The sequence below is a fragment of the Thunnus thynnus genome, chromosome 7, assembly GCF_963924715.1.
Source record: "Thunnus thynnus chromosome 7, fThuThy2.1, whole genome shotgun sequence".
Classification (NCBI taxonomy): Eukaryota; Metazoa; Chordata; class Actinopteri; order Scombriformes; family Scombridae; genus Thunnus; species Thunnus thynnus.
Window position 1 is genome coordinate 4,321,729 of NC_089523.1, and position 13,782 is coordinate 4,335,510.

At 42.1% G+C, this 13,782-nt stretch overlaps 1 protein-coding gene across 12 annotated transcripts in view; it reads left to right on the forward strand.

Moving 5' to 3' along the window:
• Window positions 1-13,782, forward strand: part of phldb1b (pleckstrin homology-like domain, family B, member 1b) — a 105,059-nt gene that overhangs the window by 72,475 nt on the left and 18,802 nt on the right. For 4 of the 12 annotated variants that reach the window (XM_067593893.1, XM_067593891.1, XM_067593896.1 and 1 more), the window contains 9 exons: window positions 2,435-2,752; window positions 4,137-4,283; window positions 4,447-4,584; window positions 6,487-6,615; window positions 9,464-9,619; window positions 9,968-10,078; window positions 10,218-10,307; window positions 10,704-10,838; window positions 13,471-13,632. In XM_067593893.1, the coding sequence (XP_067449994.1) occupies window positions 2,435-2,752; window positions 4,137-4,283; window positions 4,447-4,584; window positions 6,487-6,615; window positions 9,464-9,619; window positions 9,968-10,078; window positions 10,218-10,307; window positions 10,704-10,838; window positions 13,471-13,632 (1,386 nt within the window). Of the gene's footprint in view, window positions 1-2,434; window positions 2,753-4,136; window positions 4,284-4,446; window positions 4,585-6,486; window positions 6,616-9,463; window positions 9,620-9,967; window positions 10,079-10,217; window positions 10,308-10,703; window positions 10,839-11,538; window positions 11,662-13,470; window positions 13,633-13,782 lie in introns of all 12 variants that reach the window. The other 8 variants (XM_067593895.1, XM_067593897.1, XM_067593898.1 and 5 more) reach the window with 4 other exon arrangements.

Genomic DNA, 13,782 nt, shown 5'->3' on the forward strand with positions numbered 1-13,782 from the left:
AATGTTTGAAGTTTGACTCTTTTCTAGTGAATATATAGCACTGTTCTGCAGCCCAAAGGGGTCTTTTACTCCCACCCACTCAGTTAAAAGCTAACTGGTCCCAGATTACAGGTTGAAGCTAATGGTGGGGCTGGAGCTCCTAATCATGCAGCTGCTCCCTCAGTGGGAAAGCCATGCCCACTGCAGTCTGAGAGAGATGATCCACCAGGGTGTTTGTTTGTGGGGGAGAACAATCTGGCTTGCTTAGTGTTCCTACGCAACAAGAAACTAATTGAGCTTAAACTCAAACACAAGAGCATAAAATAACACAATGCGTCTTTGGTTCCAAAAACGTGTCTATTGTTAACAACAAGAGAACAAATGCCTTTCTGCGGAGGTGTTTCTGATGAATTCATTGTTTGACTGATTGACTGAAAGCTGATTTTTTGATTTGAATTGCCAAGTGTATGAGCATTCAGTTTCTTTAAATTTGACCATTTTATACCTAACTAATCTCTAGACATTACTCATCAGTATTGAATTGACTTGATAAACCAGCTGAAACTGGATTTAGGCTCAAAAAGCACATGTGCAGAGTTGTGTTTGCTTCATTACCCAAGAACTGTCTTCTCCCATAAAACCTTAAAGTTAGGCTGTGTACCTTTTGAAAGAAGAAACATCACTCTCATTCTCTTAAAAATACACTGTTGCATTTTGCTGCTACAGCTTACTTGGTCTGGTACAGTGTGACCAGCAGCTTATGGTGGCTAATTTTAGCTCAAATGAGCAAACATTAGAAAGTAAGGTTCCTGACTTAATGACTCTTTTCTACTTGTGCTACAGTTTAACAGTCACTGTTAAACTACCTTTTATCATTTACTGTCATTTGAATAATTGCCACGTGTGGTTACTGTAGCCACTGTTCATAAAGTTATATAGGCTCACTTTAAGTGGCAGATTTTTGTGAGCTAAAAAGTTAGCCTTGTGATATTTTATGTTGTCTATGTTTACAGATAATTAGCATACTGTTCATATTTGCAGTAACTAAAAGATCCTTATGAAAATAAGTGTATGTTAACCCATAACAGAACATATTCACATATAAACTTATTGAATATATATACACTACACAACTTATTTTTAGTATTTATTAAGAAATCTATCCTATCATGTATTTCCCAACTGGTTTTGGACTACATACCAAATAATAGAGAGAAACAAAATTGTAACTCATGATCCATTTCCTAGCTTCTTCCAGAGCTCTCAACCAAATTTTGATGAACTGAATTGATGAAATGAATTTTTTGAATATGTCGTCTGATTTCTCATCACTAAACAGCTAAGTTGACCAATGAGACTATGAAGCAAACACTTGGTGTGCGCCTTTAAGACTCACAGTGCCGCGTAGCTGCTGTCTGTGTGCCTCTGCAGACCTCAGAGACGCTGTGTCTGCAGCCCAGGGGTTCAGCAGCTGACATTCAGAGTTCAAAGGTTACATGTAGGCCCAGTCTACTGGGGCTCCCATAGGTGGGCTGACCTCTCATAGTGACAGCTGGACAACCAGTCACACAGTCTGATTCCCAGGCAGCACCCAGGAGAGAGGGCAGTGTGGGCTGCTGTGTTGTTTCAGGGGTTAGAGAAGTCATGACAGTCGGCTCATACTGAAATTAAAACTGGGTGGCAAATACATCCTGCTAATCTTACTTGGTTTATTCTAGTGTTAGAGCATCAGATTGGGTTTCACACTAGTTGTCAGTCTGTAACACCTGCTGGTCAGTTTGAGTTTTTATTCCATGTTAGTTAAATTGTTCCATAATGTATTTGTTAAATTGAATGACTGAAGTGGGTCACAGATCAACACCATAATAATTTAGTATGATTTTCTATTTTACAATAAAATTCAAGGATATTTAGTTTTTGCAAAAATATCACCAGTATTTATATTATCACCACTGGATGTACAGAACTTCTCTTTTCATTCTGGGTTGTTTGGTGGACTTTGGCTCAGTCACATACTGTAGGATATTAGGGACATGGCAGTTATACTACTACTACTCAGTCAGCATCAGGCCTGCTCTCTGCTCCTCTGTGTGAGCCGCCCATCTTCAGATTGTCATCTGTCGCTGGCTCAACCCCACCAGCCAGTTCACCAGCAGGAAATGAGATAGAAGGGACATACTCCCTACCACAGCAGGATCTAATCTGATGTAGGCTTATATGGATATATCAGTGTGTTGAAAAGTGAAGCTAATATTGGCCCTTTATTAAAAATTGGATACAGCTTGTCGGTGACATATTCACTGTTTTAAATTGGGTATCTTAGCAGCCTTTCATGCACGTTATGCTTTAACATAGACTCAGGTTTTAATCCATTACAGAGGGGAGATATGTTCGCACTTTGACGCCCCTCTGTGTCAAACCCTAATCTGATGTACTTTTTTGTGTTTCACCACAGGAGAGACAGCGACTGGAGACCATCCTAAACCTCTGCGCTGAATACAACAAAGGAGAGACCCCTGGCCTGGACCCTCTGGGCTCAGGGAGGACAGGTTTCCCCGGGGGGCTGGGAGATGGCTCGGGGCGGAGACCGTCCATGGAGAATGTCCTAGGAGGGACACCGTCCTCAGCCACGCTACGTCTGGCGCAGAGACAGAGGGAGAGCGACGAGGAGAACCTTAAGGAGGAGTGTAGTAGTACAGAGAGCACTCATCAGGAGGTGAGGACATCTCCTGCTCTCAGCACAGCATCAGCACTGCACAATGGAGACAGACAGGTCAGAGGGAATGCTTTTTTTCCTCACCAAAGACGCTCTGCATGCCGCTGTGGAACCCAGCATGTGCAAACAATGTGCTTGGCTTTGCCGAATCAGTGGTTCTCATGTGAGGTTTAGGGACCACCAGGGATCCTTGAGGGGATTCAGAGTCATTCCAAGCAAAGGAAAAGTTTCACTATAATTCATTTACTAGCCATTACTCATATAAGCCAGTGCTTAATCCTACCATATCAGGTTTAACCTCTCCACATACAGAGCAGATAGAGTTCTTTTTCGTGGGTTACTGAGGCCAGGAAAATGCAGGTTTTCGTTCTAAACATATATTCATATCTTTTTTTGGAATATATCATTCCCAACCTCTCTTAAACAAACAGAACAAAAGTTTCAGATTAGACTGATTTGCACATTTCATTAGACCACACAGCTGTTGCGTTGCCGAGCTGTTTCTGCTTTTATCACAGACGCTACAACTGTACTCGACACAGTGAAGCACAGGGTCAAGTAACCTTCTGATGGATTCTTGGCTTGTAAGTTAACTGCTGGGATCTTAAACTGCCTTTTGCTCTCACACTCTATTGCTCTTCAAGTCATGAAAAAGCAGCTCCTTACATCATCTGATTTCACTCACTGGTACATTTTCAAACAGAGTGCAGTATTTGATTAGGATGAAAACCTACATACTCCTGGCTCAGATTAAAACAGCGGTTATACAGCACATTTGAATACTAAAGAAGAAAATTCTTTACATTTCATAAAGTTATATCAGTTTGTTTTGTGAAGCAACAGTTTGAGTTTTACAAAGTAATGGAAATAACCTTTTTTCTAAAAGGTATTTTACTCTTGTTTAGGGCGAGCAGGGCCACTGTTACTATCTAGAATGTTGTTTCATATAGGTGCATATGATATGAACATCATGCGTGCTATGTAAGGGTTAACTCCTGTTTCCTACAAGTCCATGACCAGTTCAAAGAAAACAAGTGTCAGGAGGATGAAGAAGTGTGTTTAGTAGTGCATTTATGCCTAAGTCTAAAACATCTAGACGCTAGAATCAACAAATGAGTCAGTCACTGTAAGTGTTTGTTGCATTTACTGAGCTACAGTCAGCTACTTTCTGCACCCCCTCTGTTTTTGCTTCCTTTTTATTGGCTTTCTGGGGCTGTTTGTGAGGGTTACAGTATGTTGTGGGAATCCCGATTTTACAACAGCTCCTCCATAAACCTCATTTATCCATCATGACACCGTTGTTCAATTTTATCTCTATTTCTTCTGTCTCTGTTTAGTAGTGACCAGCAAAGGTTTCTAAACACTAGTATCTGTCTTTCCCTTTCCCCCCTTTGGCTTCACTTCCTGTTTTGAGAGCTGATTTTATCTTCTCTCCCTGCAGCACGAGGACTCGTCCAGTTCAGGCAGCGCAGGTCGACTGGAGCTGGGTTACCTGGAGGACGAGCGGGTTCGCGTTCTGGCTCGGATCGATGAGCTCAAAAACCGTCTGACAGAACTGGAGCAACAACTCCAGGAGTCCAAACAAGAGGTAATGATGCCAATAGAAATTAATTTGTTGAACTTAATGTACAATCTGTAAAGTCTAATTTTTCTGGACAGGTTTTGCAGTTTATGGTTACTGTGTTGGAGCTCAGCCTGTTATTAGCCTGGTTGCTCACTGGTGTAACACTGTGACTTGTCCACTCTTTCAGGCAGAGATGGAGCGCGCCTTGCTGCAGGGCGAGAGGCAGGCAGAGCTCGACCAGATAGAGGCCGAAACGGACATCATCACCCAGCTGCAGCACAAGCTAGACGAGCTGGAGAACGCCATTCAGAGGGAGAAAGACAAGGTAGAGAGAGCAGAGGATAAAGGGTAGAGGAGAATCTTTATTTGCAAGCGTACGGGATTCGAATGTTTGCTGAGGTTATACACATTCTTTCACACTTAAGAAAGAGAGAAAACACACACACACACACTCACTGCCTGTGCTTTTACAGTCTCCTAAACATTCCCTACTGGTTCGTCACTGTTGGTGTCCCTACACAAGTCAGCATTCCTGTCTGTTACAAGCTTCCCTGACTTGGAGAATTGGATTTATTGTACAGATAATTTCCATATAAAGGTTTTAATAAAGGACTGGATTTACCTTCTTGGGTGTTCTCTGATGCATGACTTCAGCTTAGTGGTTTGCTCTCAGGTCAGTTCTCATCCCTGTTTCCTCCTCAGCTCAATACCGCTGACTAACCGTCATCCATTAACCCCTAATCCCTTCTCTGCTTCTTCAGCACTCAAAGTTACTATATCTCTGACCCATTTTGCTCGCCTTGTTTCTTCACTGTCTGCATGACAGACCCTGCAGACCAGGAAACCTGACTCTGTAGTCTTTGGTTCTGTAGTGCACGGGTTCTGCAAAAGACTTCTACCACGGTGTTCTAGTAGTTGACAAGTGAAGCACTAGCATGCCACCACATAACAGTTGACAGAAAGACAGAGAGGGGAGTAAAAGCACATTTAGCAGCTTAGTTTCTTGCCTTTTCTTGGTAATATTGTCGCCTAATTCATCTCCAGTAAAAACTTTCAGACCTACAGACAATATGATTTATTATTGTGTCCAAGTCTAAAGTCTGCAGCTCTTAAGTGTTCCTGTGAGAGCTCCACAGTGTTCCCAACAAAATATTAAGGTGTCATACATGATTGTTTTATTGGAAGATAAGTGAAGTGGATAAGTGTCTCTGGGTTTTGTGTCTAATCATATCCAAGAACAAAAGTAATCTTATGTGGGAACTCTTCTCATGAAATAGCATCAACGTTTGGCATGAAAATGTTGTGGAACCCCCTGGTGGATAAATTCTCCCTGAATCTGTGGTTCTACTACTGACAATAAGATTTTTGGCATTATGGTATAAAAATGAATCTGTGGTGTCTCTTAGAACTGCTCAAAGCTTCACCTGAGCTTCTCAGCGAGACTCCTGTCAGTGGTTTCAAAATCAAAAAAAAAAAAATCAAAATGATAACGCTACAGGGTAAAGCCACCTTTGCTCCAACACAGCTCATAAAAGCAAGTTTAGCCATCACCAATCGATTCCCGAGCTTGAAACTGGAGCAGCACTCGAGAGACATGATGTTTCTGTACTTTAGGTGGAGAGCATCTGAGACACTGTCACTACTGTCAGATTAACATTGCTCAGGATTATTATAAATCAGTTCATAAATGTTCTGGGGCCAATAAATGTCAAATACATTATGGGAGGGGAGATTTTCTCACCGCTTATTGAAGATGTACTTGTTGGAAGATGTATAGGTTCTTTCAGGATGTTTACTGCCAGTAATCTTCAGTGACATACAGAATGAATAGTTCATTTTATAAAGTGCTATATAAGTCCTGAATTAAAAAAAAGTGTCATGTGTTGCAACATTAGAGCACTGAATTGTGTTATGAAATGTTTGAGAGATGTAATTGTGTCTTCTGGCTAGTTTAGTTTTGTTTTGAGCACACATATGTTATTTATGAATCCCAGGTTGCTGGTTCAGTGCCTTCTTCCTGTGCTCTGCTAAGCCCTAAAAACCTGTCACGACGTGTCTGTTGCTAACACCTTACAGCTTTTTATTTGCATGGCGTGGATTTTGAGCAGTGTGTTTCTCTCTCTCTCTCCCTCTCCCTCTCTCTCTCTTTCTTTCTCTCTCTCTCTCTCTCTCTCTCTCTCCTCTCGTCCATCCATCCTGTGTGTGGGTGTGTGTTGTGTTTTTCTAGGAGAGGGCTAATGTTGAGGCCGAGCGCCGGGGCCTGCAGAGCCTCCAGGAGGGCTACGCTGAGCTGAAGAACCAGCTTCATAACTGTCCCGAGTCCCTGCGGGAACAGTTGCAGGAACAGCTCAAAAGGGTGGGTCGTCAGTCGAGCAGAAGCAACTAGCCTAAACCCCCACCTACAGACTCCAGTCTGCAGTCGCCTGCCCTACCTGACACAATCTATCACCCCACCCACCTCCACTGAAGTCACAGTCACCATCCCAACCTGCAACCTTTTAGAGAGTAGCACCAGCCTAGCTTCTTCCACAGCATTGTCTTCCTCTAAATTGAAGGTGAAATGCATTGGTCTGACTTGCAGAGGAAATATTTGGTATTATAGACCCATTTTAAATGTAGAATTTTTAATATCTGGTGTTTTGAAAAAGTTGAGCATGTGTTCATCACATTATGTCAAATCCTTAGTGTTTACATCAGTATAGACCATGCACTGTATAGTGTCCTACAAAGGCAAAAAGCAACAAAACAAAAGTAACTACACATTTGGTCAAAACTGAGTTAAGACCTGAATATGACTTTGACGTCTGTTTTACTAATCAAAGAGAAATGTATCATTTTTAAATTAGCAGTAGCTGCAAAATGGAGGTAGAAATCTTTCATTCTCACAAAGAAAAAGCCAACTACACAGCTATCAATCAAGTGAAAGCTAGCTAGTCAGCCAAAGCTAGCCTTAGCTAAAGCTAAAATTACTTATTGATTTTCTCTATCAGTTATGTGTAACTGATTGTTTTTGATAAACTGACATGTTAGCAAATTATTTTTGTTATTCCACATAACTAAAGGAGGCAGTAGCTAAATCCAATACTGGTGAAGAATAAAACCTGGCTAAACTCATGCTAAGGTTAACTAGCTTAGCAGATCTCAGCAGCTGCCAGGTTAGCTCTGGACTCTAGTAGAATTGATGCGATTTTGGTGATGAAATTGTTAATGTAATTATTCTATTGATTTCAATATAAATATTTGAAGTACAGATAGATACCTGCAAAATAGAGATATAATTTATATGAGCTATGGACTATAAATAGTAAGTTTATATTCTAAAATAAACCAGTTAAAATGGAAAGGAATTGGTTGATACTGCACTCTGTGAAGATTAACCATAGCCAGACAGTAAATGCGTTTTTTTAAGGTTTTATGTTCATTCTATGGTAATATTTTTTGGGTCAAATAATGAGCCTAAAAGGTATAAAATGAAGGCGTTACAACCTTTTTATCTCTCATGCCATATGTTTGCCCGCCAGCCTGAAAACTTTAAACTTTTCCTCATCTTCAATTCTGTAGTTGTTGCCTTTGAGGGACAGTATACTGTACATGCCAGCTCTCAGCACATACCATCTCACATAGTGCAACTGGGACCTTTAACCCTTTACCAGGGGCCCTCTGCATAGGGTTTAAGACACACACATTTGCACATACGCACCCAGTGTATTCATGAGAAGTCCTCTCAGAGCCCCTCACGGACGTGCTGTTGCTGCCACAAGCTGCAGGAATGTTCCCTCCTCCACACCACACCTACATGCTACTGAAACCCTCAGGTCAACACGGGAGCACACAAATGGCTCCTGGTCACTTCAGCTCCTAGTGATGCATTTTGGTAAAATGCGGCTCATGTGATGTGTTCGCACTGCACTGCATGTGTAAATCTGATCTGCATCTCTTCTGTGATTTGTCATGGCTGGCATATTTTGTTAACTGCTCACTAATCAATTAACATAGGCCCTGACTAGATCCATTCTCTGCCTTCCCTCCCTCTCATCTTGTGACTTCTCTTATGTAAATTTATGCTGTTGTTTGGATTACTGTTAAGAGAGAAAAGAAGATGAATCATTTTCACTAGGTAGAATAATTGTAATGGGCTACATTCATTGTTGAAATATCTCATCTGTTGTCAGTGATACTCTGCAGAATCAGACAATGTGTCATGGATTCAGTAAAGCTCTGTGTAGAGCTAGAGCTCTTTTATTTTGTTTAATTTGTTTGGCTCACATTCAGAGAGTGCAGCAGCCAGCAGAAACAAAGTTTGAGATCCCATATTTTTGTGATGGACAGGTGGGAGTTTCAGGCTCAGTCTGCAGAGAAAAAGTACACTTAAGTCATAGATGCTGAGTTGAATAATGTCTAAAAGTTCTTTGTCCCTGTTTTGACCACTTGCAAAAATGAGTTATTTTCGTCTCAGACTGCATGTCAGTGAATTGACATCGCAGACTGTCGGGTCCTTCACAAGTGCTACAAAGCCCCCGAAGAGCCTTCACACTCAAAGACTCAACCTCCCTGCTGCTGACAGATGCACTGAAAAACTTAAACTTGTCAGCAACTACATAGTGACATAGCAACAACAGGACGGACGGACTCTCTGGAATACACAGAATATATGTATCAGTGAAGCCGGCATGGTTTTTATTTCAGTGTTTTAAATGCAGATATATTGTAACAAATATTTTGCAATTAAGATTTTTTCCATATAGTGTTTGTACTTTAACTTTATTAGTCTACATTCTCTCTGTAGATCTCTAGGTTGAAGAGTTGAGTGCAACTGATGGAGGGAAGGATCAAAGGACCACAGATCTTTATTGCAAAATATATTTTTTGATGTAAATAACCATCCCTTGCCTCCTGTGTATTACATCTAATTTACCACACACCAGTAGCTGTGCTGCAGTAGAAGCATGTTCTTCATGGCTGTCTGCTTGACTGAGCCCAGTGTGCTTTTAGTTGTACCCAAAAAAAGCGCTTCAGCCATGCTGGGAAAATGTTTGAAACAATTTTAAGATTTAAGAGTCAAGGTGTCATGGCTTTGCTGTTAGCCACCACGCTACTGTGAGAAAAGTCAATGGCTTTAGTATGATCCGTGTGTGTGACAAGTGTTTTTTTTTCTGTTCATGATGTAACCTCTGATGTTGTGTGTGTGTGTGGGCCTCCGTTAGGATGGAGAGGCACTGGAAGCAGGAACCAAAAAGTTTGAGGACCTGGAGTTTCAACAGTTGGAGAGAGAAAGCAGCCTGGAGGAGGAGAGAGAAACCATCAGCCAGCAGCTGCTCCAGGAAAGAGCAGAGTACCACAGCAATGTGGCCAAGAGGAAGGTGAGAAAACAGGGATACAAGAATGTCTCTGTTATGATTTAAACAGTGTGGGGGTTTTGTGTAAGAGGTGAAGCTGATGGTGGCAGATATTTAGTCTGAACAAACACATGCCAAAATCCTTGGTATTAAAAAGAATAGTTTGATTTGCATTTTCCTACCGCAGAGGCAACATCAGGACATGAACTCAATATTGTGCTTTTAATCACAGCAACATAGTGTCCACAACACATATTTGCTGTCAGTGATTTTAGTCATGCATTCATTTTGCCCTGCAACACCCAGTCCACACAGGTATTTAGAGAGTTGTAGGACATATGCAATCGTTTCTCTCTGTGCTGTTTTATTTAGGAGAAGGTGTCCGCTCTGGAGAACCAAGCCAACCAGCTGGGCCTGCAGGCATCTCAGGAGTGTGAGCGGCTGGCCAAAGACAGAACCCTCACACTGCAAATGCTCCAGAAGGTACATGACTGATTAAAATAATGTTTCACCCAAAGTGTACAGCTTCAGCTAAATACCCAGTCTGTATTTTATATTGAAATCTTGCTTTTGGTGCACTTTCTTCATAAGCCCTTTAAGACTGTATGTCTTAATGTTCCAGGAGAAGGAGAGGCTGTCGGCCCTGGAGAAGAGATACCACAGCTTGACCGGAGGGAAGAGCTTCCCGAAGTCCTCCACAGCAATGAGAGAGGTGAGAGAACTACTGAACCTCTTTTGTTATACAGTGAAAACACATGCACACAAACACTGCAGTGCTCCTGGCCTGTAAACAGAAGGCAGCTTTGATATCTCATGACTGACTCCTCACCACCTCTTTAATTTGCTGTGGATTGTTGGAAGTGTAAAGCTTTTATGTTCTAACTCTTCATCACTTAATCAATACTGTGTAGAGCTAACTCATCTTTTATTACACACTATATAACTGGACTAATGTTTTTAACTCAGATATATTGACTAATTGTCTTTTGACAGCCCTAGCTGAAGCTGTAACAACTGGAGGGAAATTACAAAACAGCTCTTCTTAGACATACAAACTCTTTAACGAGCACCTGTATGAAAAGCACTTATTCCTGAACTGTTAAAACAGGAAGCGCTCCATATCAGCGAGGCTGACCTGTTGTTGGAGGATCTCCACTCCTCCCAGTATTCCCTCTGCCGAGCTTCTCCCTCCTACTTACATCCCTCCCCTCACTGTCAGTTGTACCCCAGCAGCCCTACAGAGGTAACCGGACTAACCATCGCTGCATGAAGCCCGCTGCTTCTTTCTGCTGATCACCCATCACACTGTTAATGTCCTGGTCACACCGTGGCTGTAACTGTACCTGTCGTCTGTACTGTGCTCGCCCAGGTGGCTCTTTCAGATAGAACATAGTTAACGACAACTATGTTAAGAGGTGCCAGCACAGTAGCTGTCAGTTCACGCTGGGTTTTGTCTGTTCAGAGCTCACGGATGTAGTGGATCCACCCAAAATGAACCCACATCAAATCTCACTTTGGTCACTTTGTATGAGCAGGGGAAAGAGGGAAAAGCATGAATCAGTTATATTTCCTTATGATGATCACATTTTCAACATCTTTAATTTACCACTACATCACTGGTTGAGCCATGCGAAAAAAAACCAACAAAGCACCCGTGTGTGATCTCCTGATTGTGTGTCAGCCAGATGTGTTGCTCGGTGTGTTCCTGTCTGTCTGTCACATGCACCATGCACCTTAAATTACATCATGTGAACAACCAGGTTAAATATGGGCCTATTGCTTTGCTTGCAGAATCTCAGAAATAAGAAAAAGTGCAAGGCTCTGTGCTTGTGTGTGTGTGTGTGTGTGTGTGTGTTAATGTACTGTACACAAGTGGTGCAGTGCAGCGTGTCTTCATGGCTTCTCATCTTGTCTGACCGTTGCTGCTGTTGGCCGGCGCTCAGGAGTATATGAAGCTGTCGGATGTCTATAAGATGTACGGCAGCAGCGGCTACCATGAAAGCAACAAGCCCACCTGGCATGGCCACTCGTTTGCCATAGATGCTGCATTAGCTGGCGCCAGCGAGGTACCATCACTTCCTGTCTGTCTGTCTGTCTGTCTGTCTGTCTCCTGACTTGCTGTGCTCTGTTTCTGTCTCGACTTACTTTCTGCTCTTCTTTCTCCATTCTTCCATTTTCATGTCATGTTGCTCCCTCTGCTGGTTTGCTGTTAATCAAACTGACTGTTCTGCTGGCTTGGCTGTTTGGTGTAAGCAGCTTGTACTCACCGCCTCTGTAGCTGTTAGACTGAGGATGCTTGACTGGATCTTATCAGCAGTTCAGAGGGTTTAATTAGTGTTGGACTAATAAATGTAGAGTTAGACTGAGGAAAAGCAGAAGCTGGTCTTCTCTATCAGTAACTGCAATGAGTAACCTCAATATGCCAAAATCAGTGTTATGAAAAGTAAATAATTGTATAACATGTTGGGCTGGGCATCATTTAGATTTTTTTGATACTGTTTCAGAATGAGACGTGAGTTTTCATATTGGTATATTATATATTTATTGATACCTCACATTGAGGTATATAAACACATTTTTCTACAAAATCCCCTTTTTCAGATTTTTCTTGACTGTTTTCTGCATCAATATTTCATTTTAGTTCTAAACACAGGACAGCCGTTAAAGAACTTATACTGTATAATATACAAGAGATTACAACAACGATTTTATATAGACTGTCCATCTGATGCACTGCTAAATGGAGAAAAACAAAAAAACAGTTTTTGTTTTAGATTCAGATTTGACTTTAAAGGAAGTTTAAAATGCTGACGTCAGAATGAACAGACTTTATCTGTTAGATGTTACAAAATTATACATGCATGCAACGATTCTCTCACAGCGTAGCTTTCGCCTCACAACTTGGTCCTAAACTGGAACCAAACAAACACATTAAGAACTTGATAACAAACTCAATTATTACCACGGCTGTCATATCAGTTATTCAGCGTGGGAAGTTTGAAACAGTACATGGAGTTGTGTCTCATGACCCTGCATGGAGTGGCAACTCCTCCTTTAAGCCACTTAGTCAAAGTCATGGACAGCACCTCCAGCAAAACAAGGACAATGGACAATCAGCCTTTTCTGTAAGAGCAGCAACCCAGAGTACTGTATCACATATGGAGAGTTCAAACCTACTCAGATATGTATCCATGAATGATGATTGACAGCGTCTGATCGTATTGCTGGTTTAAGATTGTCAGGACTAAATGTTGTGATGCATTCTCTCTCCTGTATTCATTGCAACTTTTTGCACCGTCCCCTATAAATAAACAAATAAACAAACAAATATACAATACAGTCTGAAATTACCATTGCTATGATTTAAATGAGGAAATATTTGACCAGTTTTTCAATTGGTTGCCAGTGATACCCAGCCCTTATAACACGGGCAAAAACCCAGGATAACAATCAATATAAGACAAGTGAAACTAATCAAAGCGTCACATTTAAAGAACAGTATTGATGTGTTATGTCATATACTATAAGTAGTATGATAGTAGGCCGGTGTTGGCTGTACACTATATATCTCTCTAACCCTGTTGTTGATGGTGTGTTTTGTGCTGCTATAAGCTGTGTGTCAGTGTGTCCTCTCCTCCCCGCGCTCCTTCATGACTTGATGCAGAAGTGTATTTGATATGTTTCCCTCCTGCTGCCTGTCTCGCTGACCTGTCTGTCTTCACTCCTGTTTCTCCTCCTCCTCTCCTCTCCTCTCCTCTCCTCTCCTCTCCTCTCCTCTCCTCTCCTCTCCTCTCCTCTCCTCTCCTCTCCTCTCCTCTCCTCCTGGTCTGTTTGTGTGTGTGTGTGTGTGTGTGTGTGTGTTGCCTTTTTGGAAGGAGTATGTGACAGTGGGCCAGTTAAATCAGATGTATGGGATGCCAAAGGTGGAGTCGTCCCCTACCTCCCCGCTTCGCCAGCCCCTGCAGTCTGGAGCAGTAGACCCCGCCTTCTCCTGCCTCCCCTCTCCTCACGGCTCCTCCCTGTCTCTCTCTGTGGAGGTGTGTGCTGTCCTTCATCCTTCCTCTCCTGCCACATATAATCTCTGTGGGTGCACTTCCCTCCCCCAGTCTTACTCTTCGTCTGGGACGATATGCTGTCATGTCACCGCACTTTGACCTGGCATTATAGAACTCTTTCTTTGTCTCCAA